Source organism: Zalophus californianus, chromosome 8 (assembly GCF_009762305.2).
Source record: "Zalophus californianus isolate mZalCal1 chromosome 8, mZalCal1.pri.v2, whole genome shotgun sequence".
Lineage (NCBI taxonomy): Eukaryota > Metazoa > Chordata > Mammalia > Carnivora > Otariidae > Zalophus > Zalophus californianus.
In genome coordinates, this window is record NC_045602.1 from 60080822 (window position 1) to 60100561 (window position 19740).

A 19740-nucleotide genomic window follows, 5' to 3' on the forward strand; every position below is an offset into this window, starting at 1 on the left:
GAAAAAAGATCAGATTTGCGGGGGTTTTTTTTGTAAGATTTATTTATTCATTTGAGTGGTGCCTGGGTGGTTCAGTCAGTTAACCATCTATCTGCCTTTGTCTGAGGTCATGATCCCAGGGTCCTGGGATGGGGTCCCACATAGCGCTCCCTGCTCAGCAGAGAGCCCGCTTCTCCCTCTCCCCCTGCTGCTCCCCCTTGCTTGTGCTCTCCCTCTCTCTCTCTGTCAAATAAATAAAATCTTAAAAAAAAAATTACTTGAGAGAGTGCACATGCATGCAAGCTCACACAGGTGGGGGGCAGGGCAGAGGGAAAGAATCTTCAAGCATACTCCCCACTGATCACGGATCCCAACATGGGGCCCGATCCCAGGACCCAAGGGATCAGGACCCATGAGGTCATGACCTGAGCCAAAGGCTTAACCGACTGAGTCACACAAGGTGCCCCATCAGATTTGCGTTTTTAAAAGATTCCTCCAGGGGCGCCTGGGTGGCTCAGATGGTTAAGCATGTGCCTTCGGCTGGGGTCATGATCCCAGGGTCCTGGGATTGAGCCCCATGTCCAGCTCCTGGCTCAGCGGGAAGCCTGCTTCTCCCTCTGTCTCTCCCCCCGCTCAGACTCTCTCTTTCTCTCTGTATCTCTGTGTCTCGAATGAATAAATAAAATCTTTAAAAAAAAAAAGATTCCTCCATGTGGCAGTGTAGCAAATAAACTGAAGAAGCGGGGAAGGCCAAGGTAGACTATCACTGTAAGCAAACAGATGATGATGCGGGTGTGACCTAAGGAGTTCCACACTGGGCTCCCTGCTCAGTGGGGGTCCTGCTTCTCCCTCTGCCTGCTGCCTCCCCTGAATGTGCTTTCTCTATCTCTCTCTCTGTGTCAAATAAATAAATTAAATAAATAAATAAAATCTAAAAAAAGCCAACTTTACTGGTAAATATTTCATTGTTTCTCTAAAAGATAGACATTTTAAAAAAACCATGATTCACATAAAATATAACTTTAACTATAAATCCATACTCAAACGTCTGTCTCACAAACTTCATATTTTTTAACTGTCTGAATATTTAAATACTTGATTAACCAGCAAAAGACAATTAGTTTTCTTCTCCCTTGCACAGTTTGTTATTGAGACCAGAATTAAGCCCTATTTTATTAAGCCATATTGCTTGCATCATTCTTTTAATTTTTTTAAGTTTATTTACTTATTTAAGTAATCTCTACACCCAACGAGGGGCTCAAACTCAGGACCCCGAGATCAAGAGTCACACACTCCCCTGATTAAGCCAGCCATGCACCCTGTTCATTTTATTTTTTTTTTAAGGATTTTCTTTATTTGAGAGAGAGAGAATGAGAGAGAGAGAACACATGAGAGGGGGGAGGGTCAGAGGGCAAAGCAGACTCCCTGCTGAGCAGGGAGCCCAATGAGGGAATCGATCCAGGGACTGACCTGAGCCAAAGGCAGTCGCTTAACCAGCTGAGCCACCCAGGTGCCCGCTGTTCCTTTTGTTTAATCTGAAGTTTCTTTTAATCTATAGGTTCCCCTTCCATCTTGTTTTTGTTTTTCTTTTCTTGCAATGTATTTGCAGGTCATTTATCCTGAAGAGTTTCTCACATTCTATGTCTTATTGATTGTATCCTCATGGGGTATCATTTTTAAAAACTATAATCTAGGGGCGCCTGGGTGGCTCAGTCGGTTAAGCGGCTGCCTTCGGCTCGGGTCATGATCCCAGGGTCCTGGGATCGAGCCCCACGTCGGGCTCCCTGCTCACTGGGGACTCTGCTTCTCCCTCTCCCTCTGCTCCCTCTTCCTCTGCCTGCCTCTCTGCCTACTTGTGCTCTCTCTGTCAAATAAATAAATAAATAAAATCTTAAAAAAAAATAAATAAAAATAAAAAATAAAAACTATAATCTATCCTGTATGTCCTGTAAACCTGTGAATTAGAAATTACATCTAGGAACTCGATTAGATTCGGGTTCAATTCTTTTTTTCTTCCATTGGGAAGTATCTAATGTCTGCTTGCCTCTCTTTTTGTATCGTGCCCCACATCTTGACCTCCAAAACAACAATCATTTATTTTGCCTACAAATTTGCAATAATTAGTATTAGTTGATTCCTATTTTTAGATAGAAAATCTGGTTTACTTAAAACAGGTCATGAAGCTTCTAAGTTTGCCAGCCCCCTTTTTTGGTTTTTCCTCTTCCCATTTTCAGATATCTTTTCAGTGGGAAGCTTACAAAGTGATAAAAATGTCAACTAGAAATCTTTCAGGGAAAATTGGGAAAATCAAAGCATATTTAAGGAAAACAGGCCTCTGCTTCATGTAATATTGCAAGGCAAACAAAAAATGCATGACGCCAGCAATATGGCTTAGGAAAAATAGGGCTTAATGGTTGTCTCAATGACATAAACTCACACAAAGGAGAAGAAAAATAGATTACACATAATAACAATAAAAACCATTGTCTTTGGTGTGAAAAATTAAGAGAGGACATATACACAACCCTCTCCCCTTTTCCAACCCCAACAGAGCCTAGCTCAGTCTTGTTATTAGGGGCTTAGCAAGTGGTTCAGCATCCGTCCTAGGGATGACAACCCTCACCTGGATGGATGGCCAAGTATTACTGTTTTATAAAACCTACTTTACAAATCTTTAGAGAAATTCTATAAGGCTAGTGATATTGCCAAATTCTCACATATGCTTCATGTCTGCTTGGATCTGGCAAGATTTTTTTCAGTATTTCCATCCTTCATTAGCAACAGCGCTTTGCATAGCATACAAAAGTTTGCACGTTTTAATACTTAATGTAATCCCATTCTAATGGGGAATTAATGTATATCGACACTTTTAAGCAATGAAATTTTCAGCACTTATTTATTGTGTAAGTTGGGGGGATAAAAAGTAATTCCAATTTGTCACAAAAAAAGAAAAGATATATTTAGAACTTGAAAACTTTTTTAATCTTTTTTTTAAGATTTTATTTATTTATTTGACAGAGAGAGAATGAGAGATAGAGAGCACAAGAGGGAAGAGGGTCAGAGGGAGAAGCAGACTCCCTGCTGAGCAGGGAGCCCGATGTGGGACTCCATCCCGGGACTCCAGGATCATGACCTGAGCTAAAGGCAGTCGCTTAACCAACTGAGCCACCCAGGCGCCCCAGAACTTGAAAACTTTTAATTAAAGCAACTGTCTTACCCATGGGGACTGTCCAAAAAAGCCAGTAATGGCATCTTCCAAATTCTGCTGTCTTTTATGGCTAATAGGTCTACTCCTTACACTAATAAAACTAGTAGAGTCTAGCCTTTAGAGATCATGTAATTTAATCCTATTACATAGGTGAGGAAAATGAGACCCAGAGAACTTAAATGACTTTCCCAAGTTCACATAGTTAATAAGTAGCAGAGTAGAACTCTGAAGCCAGGATTTTGGATCCCCAAATTAATGCTATTTCTATCATCACACACTTGTTTCCATGATTGCACATCAGTTGTCTTAACAAGTAATCACAGGATATTTATGAGCTACATCAAAGAAGTCTGGTCCTTTCAAAAGAGAAATCAGCTTGGTTTTGGCTTGGGTCATGATTTCCGGGGTCATAAGATGGAAACTCTGGTGGGCTCTGCACTCAGCAGGGATTCTGCTAGATTTTCTCTATCTCCCTCTCCCTCTGCCCCTGCTCACTCACGCACTCAGGCTCTCTCAAATAAGTAAATGAATCTTAAGAAAAAAATAAAAGCACCAGAAGCATTTGAATTAGAGAGCACTTAGAAAGGTTCAACTTCTAGTGCTCATTTCCTCATAGCGTGTAAAAGCGCCTGGTGATCACAGGATTAAGTACTTTTAACATATCCCAGACATCCCTGACTTATGAGCGCTTAATATTTATTTGTGAAAGAACATTGAATGAACTTAACTTACGTGAACTTCCATAGTAAAAACAGTGGTAACAAGAGCCCAGCAGTCTAGCTCATGACCTGGCAAGCTGTTGCTCTGTAAGGAAATACGGTTTCAATCTTCTTACAGGTTTACCTTGGGCTTCAGTTCTCTGTGTATCGGTTACCTTACCTACTAAATATAATAATTATAATGGCTCCCACTTCATCGAATTATTGTGAAGATTAAATGAGATAAAACGTCTAAAGGGTTTAACAATGCACCTAGCACATAACTGAACTAAAATGATAACTAAAATGCTTAGGCTCCCCGTGAGTGGCTCATGTTATATAAGAAACTAGTATACAGCGAGGGCGTTGTATCAGACAGGCAATCTGTTGGCAGGCAATCATAGCTCCAAATCTTAAGATTCTCTGTAATTTAACCAGGATGTATTTAAATCTCTACCCCTCAGTATCAATCAATAGGAGACAATCAACACTTAAACCAAATGAAAACAGACACCCATCTCAAACCTCTCTCTTCCAACACGAACAAAACTGAACAAAATACAAGACTAAGCGGCCCAGCAAAAACTTCAGCTTCAGCCCCACTCGTTCAGGAGTAATCCGAGAGCCCCCAAACCCTCGTAGGCTCGTCGGGTTTGAATTAACCGAAGGGACCTCACGGGCCGAGGCAAGGGCCTCGGGCGATGTGGGTGCCCAACACCCGCCTTTAAAATCATGGGTTGCCTGACTGTCTCGCAATCGTCCTCCCCCAGGGCGCCCCACCCCCGGGGCCCGGGGCCAACACCTCGGGTAACCCCCCAGCTCCCTGCCACAGACACCTCAACCGGCGCGCGGCGGACAGCCTGCTACGTCATGTCGGCGCCGCACCGCTTGGCAGGCCCCCTCTCCACCTCCTCCTCCCGGCGTCCGCGTCGTTTTCTGGAAGCTTCGTGGAGGCCGTGGGAGCGTTCCCTTGCTCCGCGGCCGCCTGGAATCCGCGTCCATCCGTCCTTCCCAAGCCCACGCCGACCCAGCCAAGTTTGCCATGCCCGAGAACGCGGCACCTCGGAGCGGGGCGCCAGCCGGGACTGCCGGCGGCCGCAGCAAAAGCGCCTATCAGGACCGTGACAAGCCGGCCCAGATCCGCTTCAGCAACATTTCCGCGGCCAAAGGTATCGCTCCCTGATTCTGATCCGAGGCCGTGCGGGGTCGAGCTCTGCACTCTCAGCCTGAACTTGGGTTGCTAAAGCTCATTTTCTGTTACTTGAGACGATCTTGTCTTTCCAGGGAGAGCAGCTCTGTGGCGGGATCTTTACTGTTTTTTGCCGGTAATTCCCAACGCCGAGTGTGGAGACCTTTGGGCTGGCCCTATTCTGGGTCTTAGACGCCCATAATTTTTCATCCTCGGTCGCTCGTCTCGCTTCAGGAGAAAGATGTCGAGGACCGCACGCGGCGGTCCCGTGGGATCTGACACATATCTGACGCTGTCGTTTATCTGCTTATTGGTTCCACTGGTAGAATGTTGTTTGCAAAATACATTTTAGTTTTCAAGTGTTCTTATAAAGATATCATTTAAAGAAGCTCTCGGCGCAACTAGTGAAACGAATTGGGTAAACTTCGCGCTTACCTTGGGGCGGGGCCCTTTGTACTGGGCTGTGGGGAAGACTCACCCGTCCTGATTGAGCAGATGGAAAGCTAGGTTGTGCTTTTCTGTTCTCCCTGCATGAGCAACCAAGCACAAGCAAGTCTAGAAATATGGACGATTTATTGGTGTTTCGTTGTTTTGTAGAATACTTTGGTATATGATGGAAATGAAAACCTGAGTTACCATTCTGTCACCGTTAACTAAGTGGTTTTGTGACCTTCGACCTTTAGCTAACGTTTCCTCAACCATAAAATTGAGGAAAGTGTTCGCTCTTTTTTTTTGGAGTTGTGAGAATTAAGAGTAGCTGTTGAGACAGAAGAGTCTGGAAGGAAAAATGAGAACGAACGCTTAGAGATCTTAGATGATAAATATTGAGTGTTGAAATACAGTATTTCATTACAGTTAGAGAATAAAGTGCAAGAAGACAGGAGAGGTGAGATTGGAAGGGTAGGATGGGGCCAAATCTTGAAGGGCCTGGTGAGCAGAGGCCCCGTGAATTATCTGTGAACCTGACCTTTTTAAATGAGAACTCAGAACAGAGGGGCACAACTAGTTTTTCCAAGTCAGACAAAACCCAACAACCTTGATAAAGAAAAGTTACTTTAGGTGCATTTTCATTTGAGCCAGTTTTTTACTTAGATGTTTTCCCAAAAAAGTGACCCTCAAAATTGGTTGATAATGTAAAAACCATATACACACACAGAAAAGTAATACTAGTTCTAGTACTCTTCATGAGTCCTTTAACATAGACCCTACTGTGTGCCACACAGTATCTTAAACATCAGACACTTTTGGAGGTGTGAGCAGTCTAAAATCTTTTATTATTTTGGATAGGGTGTGTTTTCCTAACTTCTTCATGTAGATGAGTGTGAGGGCATTCTTAAAGTGAACTGCTCTGCTTGTAGAATCATGCCCATGTAGGTCCACTAAAGTTGCTTGAAAGCATAATATTGATTGGATAATTAGGAATAGCAGTCCAAAGTTATGAAACAATTCAATAGAAAGTAATTTTTAATTATAGCAAATATTTTTTTTCTTAGGATTTTTATTCACGCAGTAAAGGGGGAAGTGTTGCTGGTTTTGGAGTATACAATAATTAGGGCACAATCTCAGCCCTGTGTATATGGGGTGAGGTGGTATGTGAGGAAGGGGAGGGTCTAATTACTTGTCCTGGGCTTCTCAAAAGGGGATTTGACTTGACTGTTCATCAGTTTCCCTTAAGTGGACTAATAAAACAGAAACGTTCTTAGGGAAGTTAAAAAGAATAAGTTAACTTTGGAATGGTAGACTATATATCCAGCGATGTTTCATAATGTACCGTTGATGATTGAAAGCTAGGATTTTTGTTTGGCGTAAGGTTTGGGGTTTTTGTTTGTTTTGGTTTATTTGGTGGCAGGGTGGAGGGTGTCAAAGGGTGTTTTACTATGGGCCATCTTTATGCGAGCTTCACATTGGTGGACAAGTCTTTGCTTTCAAAAATTATACTCTATAGTTAGGGGAGACCGAATAGACAAGTAAGGGGAATTATATAGTAGGAAGTTTTGCCTCTCCTGTTGCTGCTTGTGTTCTTTTAAGGAATGGAGAAAATAATGCAGTCTCCATTTTGAACTCATAACTACATTGTGCTTATTTTGATATTTAGAGGAAGATTAGGTAAATCCTCAAAATTTATTCTACCATAGGCAGGGCACAAGTATTATGTACAGTGACTTTAACAACAGAAGGTGAGTGTTACACAATTAAAGGAATAAATGATTGTGTTTCCAGTAGGTTATTATTAGACAATGAATTTTCATTAATGGACACAGTAAATGGTTGTACACCATATCCTAAATAAGGACAAGTGATCATTTGAGAGGAGAAATACTTTGCTTTTTTTAAAGGGGTCTTGATTTCTTTCTTCTGTTTACAGCTGTTGCTGATGCTATTAGAACAAGCCTTGGACCAAAAGGAATGGATAAAATGGTAAAAAACCGAATTATTCATTAGTTATTGAGTGCTATGTCTATACTGCAGAATCTCAATAGAGGGTTAAGATGTGCTGCTTAAAGAGTAAAAAGTGTTAGAAGGGTACTTTGAGAGTTTAGAAGAATAATAGATTGCTCTGGGGTGAGCAGGACTTAAGTATAATTCATATTTTTTTAATGATTTTTAAACAATGAAAGTACGTACACAAAAGTAGTTATCTGTTGTGTTGTTACATGGAAAGCAGAGTAAGGCTATAGGTCTATGTGCTTGAGTTCAGTTCAGTGTTCCTTATTGATACAACCGGGAGCCTACATGGGTCTATAGGATTTCACCTGTTATTCTAGTGTGGTTGACTGGCAGCATAAAACAGTCCAATGCATTCCAGTAACTTTTGAGAAATATGCCCTCATATTCAGTGCTAATTAACATCCAAAATGAGAGAGAAACAATATGAAGGATTGTCTGGATGATATACAGATTGTTTTTCTCTCTGGATATTTTAAAATCTGTCCTTGCTAGTTTACCCTTTGTTGAAAATACTAAGATATAAGTTACTGTATTGACTGTAAGAATTGTATTCACTACATTTGTGGTGCTTTTTTGGAGATCCATGGTATTTCTTACTATGGATATGAACCCAATAATGTTACTAATTCTTCATAGTATTGTTTCTACTTTGTGTTGTGTGTGTGTCTAGATTTCCTTCACTTTTAAACAAATGAAAAAATAGCTGGAGTAAAGCCAAGTATTTTCACTTGTAAAGTTAGACTGTTGCTGCATATTTCTTAAGTCATTATACTAATGTAAGGGAAGAGAATTTGAAATTAAGCACAGTTGTAAGCTATGCAAACATAAATTAGTATCTCCACTAAGAAGCTTTAAAATTAGTAGAGTTTTTAGGGTGTCATAGTGCTTGGTAAAGAAAACAATTTTTGAAATACAGCTTTTTTTAAAAAAACGAAACTTCACAGATTCAAGATGGAAAAGGCGATGTGACCATTACAAATGATGGGGCCACCATTCTGAAACAAATGCAGGTGTTACATCCAGCAGCCAGAATGGTAAGTATAATTTTAGATGAGGTTGTTTCTTTTTTTTTTTTGAGTGTATTGCTTGATACTTGTGAACAGTTAAATTTGTTTTATTTGATCACACTGTGTAATTTAAGCATTGTGAGTTTCTTTTCTCTGTGTTAAACAGGCATGTTTTTAGGATACACTGTGTGCCTAACATTGTGCTCTTCGGTGCAAGGTTGTAATAAAACATGAATCTCCTTTTTTTTTTTTTTTTAAGGTTTTATTTATTTATTTGAGAGAGAGAATGAGAGAGAGAGAGCACATGAGAGGAGGGAGGGTTAGAGGGAGAAGCAGACTCCCTGCTGAGCAGGGAGCCCGATGCGGGACCTGATCCTGGAACTCCAGGATCGTGACCTGAGCCGAAGGCAGTCGCTTAACCAACTGAGCCACGCAGGCGCCCAAAACATGAATCTCCTTGTCCACAGGAATGTGCTGTATAGTTGAGGAAGAAAAAGATAAAAACATGAAATGGCTTAAATTATTAGTTCAGTGGGTGTTCGTTGGAAGAGAGCAGTGTAATATTGTGTGCAAAATCACGTGTCTAAACTTAACACTGAGGTTTATTAAAAACAGTTACCAATTCAACTTAAGTGTAATGATGATTCCAGTATCAAGTGAGAAGTCACCATATCTGCAAAAAAATTTCTGTCAAAAAGTTATGTTTAGGTAAAGATGACTTTTGAAATGAATCAGATAATGCTTATCCGATAATTCTTCCATATCTTCAGATAAACTTCCAAAGGACTCCAAACTGACACTTGTCTCTTCCAGAATGCCCTGTTTTTTTTTAGCTTCCAAGTATACAGGGTACCTTTGGTGCAACATCATTTCTACTTTCTGACAGGAACTTTTGATACCTGGAAAGAAAAAATGTATAACCAAATAGTAACATAGATTCTTATAGAGTATATGAGCAGAATTTTTTGTGTCGCAAATATATCAGTCATTTTAAAATGAAACCCAAGAAGTCAAGAATTATATTGAATCTTACAGTGTTGATAATAAATTGTTTTTGACATTGATATGAAGGGCATTCATTTTATATTTCAGTTAGATGTTACTGGGTCCTCACATTTCTCACTGAGCAACTTAGCATGTTCTGTTTCCTTAGCTGGTGGAGCTGTCTAAGGCGCAAGATATAGAAGCAGGAGATGGTACCACATCAGTGGTCATCATTGCTGGCTCTCTCTTAGATTCCTGTACCAAGCTTCTTCAGAAAGGTAGGTAGGACATAGGACATGTTTTATTATTAAATAAAGGCCAAAAGTTATTAAGTAATAGATTTGGTATTTGATTTGGAATAACTAATTTTATTAGGAATTTTTAGGTTAAATTTTGCTGTGTTTATCATATGAATAAGAAAATTTTTTCTTTTTCTTTTTTCTTCCACCAGGCTTCATTTTGAATGGAAATTGATAAAATTTTGCTTTTCTAAAATAAGTTGTGGTGGTACTAAATCTTAGGTTCTAGATGAGAATGATGATTTGGGAGAGGTAGTATGGGTTCTTTTTCTGGTAAATAGTGCTTAATCATAGTGGAGACTCTAGTCACTTATTCTATTTCTTACCTAGATTTGTGGTGTTTTGAAAAGTATAAATATCACATGAGTGCAGAATTGACTGTGCCAAATTAATGGAAATAAATTATTAGCCATAATAGCAGTTAAGGTTATTCAGGTTGTTTTATTTATAACTGAAGCCTAAGTTAGTTTAGATGGTTTAAAAATTATGACTACTTTGAAATTATAATGAATAAAAAATTTAAGAGGTGTCATATGTAGTTTATGTGTTATAATAACTAAATTTTAACAAACAACAGGGATTCATCCAACCATCATTTCTGAGTCATTCCAGAAGGCTTTGGAAAAGGGTATAGAAATCTTGACTGACATGTCTCGACCCGTGGAACTGAGTGACAGAGAAACTTTATTAAATAGTGCTACCACTTCACTGAACTCAAAGGTGAGAACAGTACTAAAGGATCATTATAAAATTAACTTCTTAAAACTCGTTAAGAATTGTAACTCTCGGTGCCTGGGTGGCTCAGTCGTTGGGCATCTGCCTTTCACTTGGGTCGTGATCCCAGGGCCTGCATCGGGCTCCCTGCTTGGCGGGAAGCCTGCTTCTCCCTCTCCTATTCCCTCTGCTTGTGTTCCCTCTCTCGCTGTGTCTCTCTCTGTCAAATAAAATCTTTAAAAATAAAAATTGTAACTCTGAGGTTGTGATTTTTGATGCTATACAGTTCATAAACATTAGGTCTGGAGTGTCTGGGTAACTGAGGTAATTTGTATAACTGAATAAGTTCGCGTCAAATTTCCTCCTTCAGGGCTGTCAGTTAAACTGTATGCCCATTTTACAGATAGGAAAATAGATCTAATGAAGTTAAGTAACGAATCCAAGACTATCAGTAAGGGTTAAGTGGAGATGGGAACCATGACAGGTTTGCCCATCAGTGGTCCCTCTTAACTAATAATCAGTGCTGCTTTTCTTAGTTTTAAAATTTAAACCATTGATTTTTTAAAAATTTCTTGCAAACTTAATGTTCTTGTTTTCTGTCAGGTCCTGTGTCACCACACCCCCATTTTTTTATCAGCATTATATTGATAACATTCATCTTCTTTCAGTGTTACATGGAGAGCTAGATAGTGTTAGTGACATACATGATATTGTTGAATGTCCCCAGATCTAATATAGACAGAATAGCAGGATTAACAGGCATTGGTCATAGAGTCTAGACTGCTTGGGTTTAGTGCTGGGCTCATCACTTGACTAGCCTGTGTGACTCTGAATTTCTTCCTCTGAAGATTGAATGCATGTGTAAATGTGAAGGGCTAAGACCACTGTCTCACGTACAGTAAGTGCTTAGTAAAGTGTTAGCCACTAGTTTTTATTAGCTCCTCAGTATTAGGGGTGCACATATATAGCATTTGCTCAGAAATTCATTTTAGTTAAGAAATGTCTGCATATAATTTGATTTTCGGATTTTCTATAGAATTAGTAATCTAGACAGTTCCATCTACTAGGTTAATAAAAAGGAAAAGAAGCCTACATATTTTGTGCCCTTGGTGACTGACAGCCTGAGTGGAGAAGACAGTTGGTATGGAATGTTGTCTCATGTTCCCACTCTCCTCATCACCCCAAAAAAGGAGTTAAGATTACTTCTTGAAGATCTTTATCATTAAAGAACTAGGATTTTTTCTGTTGTGAAACTGACTTTATTATTTTTTTAATTCTAGGTTGTCTCTCAGTATTCAAGTTTGCTTTCTCCAATGAGTGTAAATGCAGTGATGAAAGTGATTGACCCAGCCACTGCTACTAGTGTAGATCTTAGAGACATTAAAATCGTTAAGAAACTTGGGTGAGCTTTTCTAATTATAATTTTAATAAAAATTAAAGGGACACCTGGGTAGCTCATTTAGTTAAGTGTCTGCCTTTGGCTCAGGTCATGATCCCAGGGTCCTGGGATCGAGTCTCATATCAGGCTCCTTGCTCAGCAGGGAGCCTGCTTCTCCCCCTGCTTGTGCCTTCTCTGTCTCTGACAAATAAGTAAAGAAACCTTTTTAAAAAAGTAATCTAAGAACTTGTATTGGGGCGCCTGGGTGGCTCATTCGTTAATCATCTGCCTTCGGCTCAGGTCATGATCCCAGGGTCCTGGGATCGAGCCCCCCATCAGGCTCCCTGCTGTGCAGGAAGCTTGCTTCTCCCTCTCCTGCTGTGTCTCTTTCTGTCAAATAAATAAATAAAATCCTTAAAAAAAAAGTAAGAACTTGTATTAATGTGGGAATCTGAAGAATTTGTTTATATTCCATTATGATGGCATGGTGGTAGCATGATCAAAGAAGTTGAGGAATTAGGGCACTAATAAGTGTTGAGACTGACTCACATTTTATTGGGCTGGTGATTTTTTAATGTTAGCAACCTATTAAACTCACAGATTTCCATCCCCTTTTAATGGTTTCCTCCTTGTTTCCTTTTTTCTTAGTGGGACAATTGATGACTGTGAGCTGGTGGAAGGGCTGGTACTTACTCAAAAGGTGGCAAATTCTGGCATAACCAGAGTTGAAAAGGCTAAGATTGGGCTTATCCAGTTTTGCTTATCTGCTCCCAAAACAGATGTAAGTAAAACCAAATGAAATTGGTTCCTTGTTTATGTGCGTAACTTTCTAATAGCTTGGATCTTTGTTCGATATTATAAAAAATAGAAAATATAGTGATAGGATAAAGATTATAGATTTCAAAAGAATTAGTAAGATTGAAACAAAAGTAGAAATTGTTGGATGCCAGACATGACAAATCTATAGCATCAATTGGCTATCATTGAAATTGAGCATTGACTTCATAGATGAAGGCAAATAACAGTAGGGGCACTATGTATGAAATAATAAAAATAGGTTATCCAAAAGTTACAGTGAGTGGAATTCTTAGTTTCTTTGTAGGTTTCTGAGAAACCTCCATCCCTCCTATAGCAGCAGGCAGATCTTTTGTCCTACATTTGCACAAATGAAAGTTGAAACCAGCTTACTATTTATATTCCAAATAAATGTTTTTAAAGGTATTTTCATGTCTTTTCATCATAAGTGCCATTTCCAAAAGGGAGTGGTTGATCTTGTCACTTCGCTCAGATTTGCTCTACTTTTACATTGTATTGGCATATAGGTTTCCTGTTGAGTCATGTGTTTCCCAGAAGTTCAACCCATAGAAAAATTAATGTTGTTTCATACACCTTTGATTAACAAGATTTGTCCCTGGTACCTCCTTTCAGCATACCAGTTTTTATAACACCATAGAGTTAAAAAAAAATGCAACTGAAATTATTTTGGTAATGCATATATTTGTATGAAAAAATTTGACACATTCAGGAACTAGGATAACCATTTTACAATTACCAAAAATGTACTTGCAAATAATGTAAATAAGACAGGTATATAGATGAAAGTTAAAGACCTGAGTTAAGGTTGGTGTATGTTCATTTTCCTAGACCTTTTCAATGTATGCTTCTATAATTTGTTATTACAAGTACGATTTTGGTTGAATTTACATGATACATGATATTTTTCATTAAAAGTCCTTTTACTTAAAAACTCTTACAATGCAATTTTTTTTTCTATTTAGATGTAGTGTTCCACGATGAAACTGGACCATTTCCTTATACCACACACAAAAATAGACCCAAAATGGGTACAGTGCAATTTATTAATGTGATGTTCTTTTTTCTCAACAGATGGATAATCAAATAGTAGTTTCTGACTATGTCCAGATGGACCGAGTGCTGCGGGAGGAGAGAGCCTATATTCTCAATTTAGTGAAGCAAATTAAAAAAACAGGATGTAATGTCCTTCTCATACAGAAGTCTATTCTGAGGTGTGGGACTCTTTATTTTGTTCATCTTTTAATGACAATTTACTTTGGATCCTCTAGCAATTTTTTAAGAAACATTTGGAGTGGGTAAATCACTAGAAATCTAGAATGAAACTGCATTTTGGGACAGCATTGTATTCTGATAAATCATCTAAAGTGGGTTCTCTTCACATTGTGATGATTTAAATGTGTGGGATATACAGTTGACCCTTGAACAACTCTGGTTTAAACTGTGTGGGTCCACTTACGTGTGGATTTTTTTTTTTTTTTTTTTTTACAGTACAGTACTATAAGTGTATTTTCCTCATGGTTTTTAAGTTACTTTTATTTAAGTAATCTCTACACCCAACATGGGGCTTGAACTCATGACCCTGAGATCAAGAGTTGCATATTCTTCCAAGTAAGCCAGCCAGGTGCCCCTCCTCATGGTTTTCTTAACGTTTTCTTTTCTCTAGCTTTATTGTAAGAATACAGCATATAATACATGCACATACAAAATACTGGTTAACTATGTTATCAGTAAGGCTTTGGTCAGCAGGTTATTAAGTAGTCAAGTTTTGGGGAAGTCAAAAATTATATGCGTATTTTTGACTGGAGAAGGGGAGTTGGTGCCCCTAACTAATTCATTGTTCCAGGGTCCAACTGTATGTTCTTTCCAGACCAAGATTGTAAATATCAAACAAATGGAATGCTTTGTTTTTGAAAAGATAAGTTTGGTCTAGAATTGATTAGCTAGCTGAAAGAGGCATTTATTTAAAGGTCCATGAAATTGCTTGCCTTGAAATTTAGAAGTTCTTTTGAAGGGAATGCAGGATAGTTCATGGATCAAGAGAATTTTCCAAAGTTCGAACTGGTCCTTTTTTTTTCCTTCAGTGTTTTCTTCTAGTAAGTAGACACGTTCCATTGTACTCTACTAATGTTATGCAAGAAAGTACTATGGGTGATTATTTTATATAGTAACTTCAATGAAGAGTTTGATTACCTGGTTCTCCTACCAAGTCATATCATAGGTAGTGACCTTAAGTAAACTTCTCAAAATTTAGTTAGCTTATCTGTAGAACAGGGATCATAATATCTACCCTTCCAGTGTCACAGGGTTGTCAGAAGGTTGTTCCAGATAATTTGTGAGAAAGTGTAAATTTGTGGAGTCTTGAATTAATCATACTTCTAAATTCATGAAATATCAATAAAGTTTTAATTATGAAAGATATACTCATTTAGTATTAAAAATTATGAGAATAGTTACTTTTTATTGTGTCCTTTACAAATAGTGTTGCTTGGGTACATTTTAATATTATCCATTGGAAATCTTCAGAGTTTTGAGCTCATAAACTTGGTCAGCTAAATTTAAAGCATCTTCCTATACAAATAATTTGATTTATTCATCATTTAAACAATAATAAAATGATGAAAAGCTTAAAAAGAAGTGGAACAAATTATTTTTTTAATCTAGCATTGACCTAATTACTGATTTTGTATTTTAGAGATGCTCTTAGTGATCTTGCATTACATTTCCTAAACAAAATGAAGATTATGGTGGTTAAGGATATTGAAAGAGAAGACATCGAATTCATTTGTAAGGTAAAATATTCCTAGCTTCTGTGTGAGGATATCCAATAATGAAATGTTGTCTTAATCTGTGGGTTTGATATTTTTCCCAGACAATTGGAACCAAGCCAGTTGCTCATATTGACCAATTCACTGCTGACATGCTGGGATCAGCTGAGTTAGCTGAGGAGGTCAATTTAAATGGTTCTGGCAAACTGCTTAAGGTAACAGTATTGTAATACAGCTTTTATTTACCTGGGTTTTTTGTTTGATTTAACCCTTATTCCAAATACCTAATTTGGAGTTTGTTTACTACAGATTACAGGCTGTACAAGCCCTGGAAAAACAGTTACAATTGTTGTTCGTGGATCTAACAAATTGGTGATTGAAGAAGCTGAGCGCTCCATTCATGATGCCCTATGTGTTATTCGCTGTTTAGTGAAGAAGAGGTAATATAAGTTACTAACATTTTGAACATTAACGTTTCTATACTTTGACTATTTTTAAGGTATAAACAGTAAGTTACTAAGAATAGCTAAAATAAGCTAAAAATGTATTTGTGAATTTCAGAGCTCTTATTGCAGGAGGTGGTGCTCCAGAGATAGAATTGGCCCTACGGTTAACTGAATATTCACGAACATTGAGTGGCATGGAATCCTACTGCGTTCGTGCTTTTGCAGATGCTATGGAAGTCATTCCATCTACACTAGCTGAAAATGCAGGCCTGAATCCCATTTCTACAGTAACAGAACTAAGAAACCGGCATGCCCAAGGAGAAAAAACTACCGGCATTAATGTCCGAAAGGTAATAATTTAGTCTTTAATTATTGCAGAAAATGTTGATTAAAATGTTAAAAACTTCATAATTATCTGTTGAATGAAAAGCCTTTTTTTTTTTTTTGGTGGGCAGCAAAGCAAGGTTTATTGAGCAATAATAAAGTTTATTGAATGATAGAGTACAAAGCTCCCAAAGAGGGAGGGGACCCAAGAGGGTTGTCTGGATGAAAAGCTTTTTAATCAAAAGTAATCTTGGGGGTCACCTGGGTGGCTCAGTCAATTAAATATCTGACTCTTCTTTTTTTTTAAAGATCTTATTTTATTTATTTGACAGAGAGACAGCGAGAGAGGGAACACCAACAGGGGGAGTGGGAGAGGGAGAAGCAGGCTTCCTGCCGAGCAGGGAGTCCAGTGCGGGGCTCAATCCCAGGACCCTGGGATCATGACCTGAGCCGAAGGCAGACACTTAACGACTGAGCCACCCAGGTGCCCCTAAACATCTGACTCTTGATTTTGATTCAGGTCATGATCTTGGGGTTGTGGGATCAAGCCCTGTGTTGGGCTCCCCACTCAGTGGAGAGTTTGCTCGAGATTCCCTCTCCCTCTTCCCCTACCCACCTGTGCTCACTCTCTTTCAAATAAATAAATCTTTTTTTAAAAAAGTAATCTTGGGTTTAGGGGTGCCTGGCTGGCTCAGTTGGAAGAGCATATGACTCTTGATCTCCAGGTCATGAGTTCAAAGCTCCACATTAGGTGTAGAGATGACTTTAAAAAAAAAGTAATCTCGGATCCAAATATGAGAACTGCAGGTTAACTAATTTATGCCATTAAGAATGAAGAGGATGTCTTAAGGTAAAGTATTATTTGCTCAGCAGGTTATTAGGTAGTCAAGTTTTGGGGAAATTACACTGATTGTGTAATTCTTAGTGAGTTACTTAGTCTGTGCTTGTTTCCTCAGTTGTAAAAACAGGGACAACAGTTTCCTCAAAGGCCTCTTGTGAGGATTAAATGTATTACCAACTAGAAGACTCTTACTGGGGTGCCTGGGTGGCTCAGTCATTAGGCGTCTGCCTTCGGCTCGGGTCATGATCCCAGGGTCCTGGGATCGATACCCACATCGGGCCCCCTGCTCTGCGAGAAGCCTGCTTCTCCATCTCCCACTTTCCCTGCTTGTGTTCCTTCTCTCGCTGTGTCTCTCTGTCAAATAAATTAAAAAAAAAAAAAATCTTTAGAAGACTCAGTACTAAGTTGCGTGGCATAGAGTAAACATTACATAAATATTAATCATTGCTGCTGTTGTGGCCAGTAGCCTAGTATAGTAGTTGTGTAGGGTAAACACATAACAACAGTAATAATCTCTCCTTTTGTATTAGTGCTTTGTTAATGTCTCTTTTTATTGAAGAGACTAATAACACATAATGGAAAATTACTGACAATCCAAAGTAATATTTTTTTGAATGATAACTCAAAAGGAAGGGCATTGCATGGTTAGGGAAAGCTTTATGAAGGTGCAACTTTGGTAGGAGATGAGGAAATTCCAGGTGGGGAAGCACATGTTTTATGGGTGAAAGGAACCAAGAAATTACTTGTTTTCTCTAGAGGATTATATGTTGGTAATAGAGTGGACTTTAAAGTTGGAAAGCTCCCATAAGAGCTAGAATGAGGAGGCCTTTGAGTATTGGGGCAGTTATGGGGGAGTTTTGTTTTTATTCCAATAGTTGGAAACTACTAATGTTTTTTTAACCAAGAGACTAAGATGATGAGTATTTTAAGGAGGGAAGGCTGGAGGCATGGTTGCCTGTTATGGCCATCATCACATAATGCAGTAACCCTGAGAGAAGGGGGACTAAGATTGTGCCAGTAACAATTTAAAAGTGGGATTTAAGAGATACAAAGGCAAGGCAGACCAGACTTGGCCATATTCAGAATTAGGGTTCAGGGATGATTTAAACATTAAAGATCTTATAATTTTTTTTTTAAGATTTTATTTGTCAGCACAGGAAGGAAGAGTGGCGGAGAGGGAGAAGCAGACTCCCCACTGAGCAGGGAGCCCGATGTGGGACTTGATCCCAGGACCCTGCGATCATGACCTGAGCCAAAGGCAGATGCTTAACCAACTGAGTCACCCAGCCATCCCAAGATCTTACAATTTTTAACGAGTATGATTACCTAATTTTTGCCTGGGTATTTTTAAGTTAAAGGTAATTAGGAGTTGTTTTGGGACTGGAATTGGGGGAATGTAGCATTAATTCAGTTTTTCCAAATTTTCATTAAATGGAACCTACAATATAGAGAGAGCTTAGTAGAGAATACTTTATTTTTGACTAGAACAAGGGAAAACTAGGTTCGAAAGGCCTTGTGTCATACTGGTAACAGTGTGTAGTTGGTAAGACGTATAATTACACTAAAAGCAATTTATGCTATTTGGCAGGGTGGTATTTCCAACATTTTGGAGGAACTGGTTGTCCAGCCTTTGTTGGTTTCAGTCAGTGCACTGACTCTAGCAACTGAAACTGTCCGGAGCATTCTGAAAATTGATGATGTGGTGAGTATAAATTGAATGTGAATTTCCCTACAGGGTCGAAAAGGCGTTTTTGGGGGTTTTTTTTAAGAGTTTTGGGAGGGGAGCAGGGTGGTAAATGTTACTTTGTTGGTCAACAAGGTGATAACAATTCATACTTTTTACAGTCTCTTTTCTCACTTGTAAAAATAGGCTTTGGTAATTGCCTGAAACCTCTTTGATCATTAAAATTCTGTCATTACAAGTTGTGGAACTCACGTTTTTTTCTTGTCAGGTAAATACTCGGTAATCGGATAAACACTGGCCAACTGGCACCACTGTGGCTACTGATAGTGCATCTGAAGTGGAAGATCACCGTGGTGTTCCATGCTGTTTCGAAGATTGTTTCCTTTGTGAATTCCTGGGCCTGGTCTTCAGTTGGCACTTGCTTGAAATTGTGTTGACAAAACTTAATTAAAATATTAAATGTTTGGTTTCAAAAAGCAGATTAATTTATTGCCCTTCTCCCCCAACATTGTTACTTCTGATATTCTCAAAAAATCTATGTAAGAAGAGAAAAAAATGAGTTCACATTTGCCTGTTGACTTAGGTCTCAATCCTGAGTGCTTTAAGTTTTGTGGTGGTTTTTTTTTTTAAACAAGTTTTGAGAATTTTTAAATGGCCCAGTATGCTCATCACCCTGATAAATCCGCGTTTACACAAAAATATACCAAAGTGGTATATATGCTATTTTAAAAGTTAACACTAAGGGGGCCCCTGGCTGGCTCAGTTGGTTAAGTGTCTGATTGGCTCCGGTCATGATTACAGGGTTGTGAGATGGAGCCCTGTGTCAGGCTCTTTGGGGAGTCTGCTCGAGATCCTTTCTCCCTCTCCCCCTGCTTGTGCATGTGCATGCTTGCTTTCACATTCTTTTACTCTCAAAATGATTTTTTAAAAAAGTTAACAGTACAGGAAGATATTAAGTGA

General features: G+C 38.8%; 1 protein-coding gene across 1 annotated transcript; it reads left to right on the plus strand.

Annotated features, from left to right (window-relative positions):
* The first annotated feature begins 4776 nt into the window (after nucleotides 1–4776).
* Nucleotides 4777–19256, plus strand: CCT4 (chaperonin containing TCP1 subunit 4). Its single transcript, XM_027620438.1, has 14 exons — nucleotides 4777–5054; nucleotides 7440–7492; nucleotides 8467–8556; nucleotides 9683–9791; nucleotides 10390–10532; nucleotides 11807–11928; nucleotides 12553–12685; nucleotides 13792–13931; nucleotides 15413–15509; nucleotides 15590–15700; nucleotides 15795–15925; nucleotides 16047–16281; nucleotides 18685–18798; nucleotides 19049–19256. Exons 1-14 carry the CDS (start codon nucleotides 4928–4930, stop codon nucleotides 19061–19063), a joined length of 1620 nt encoding a protein of 539 aa, XP_027476239.1. The 5' UTR covers nucleotides 4777–4927; the 3' UTR covers nucleotides 19064–19256.
* The last annotated feature ends 484 nt before the right edge of the window (nucleotides 19257–19740 follow it).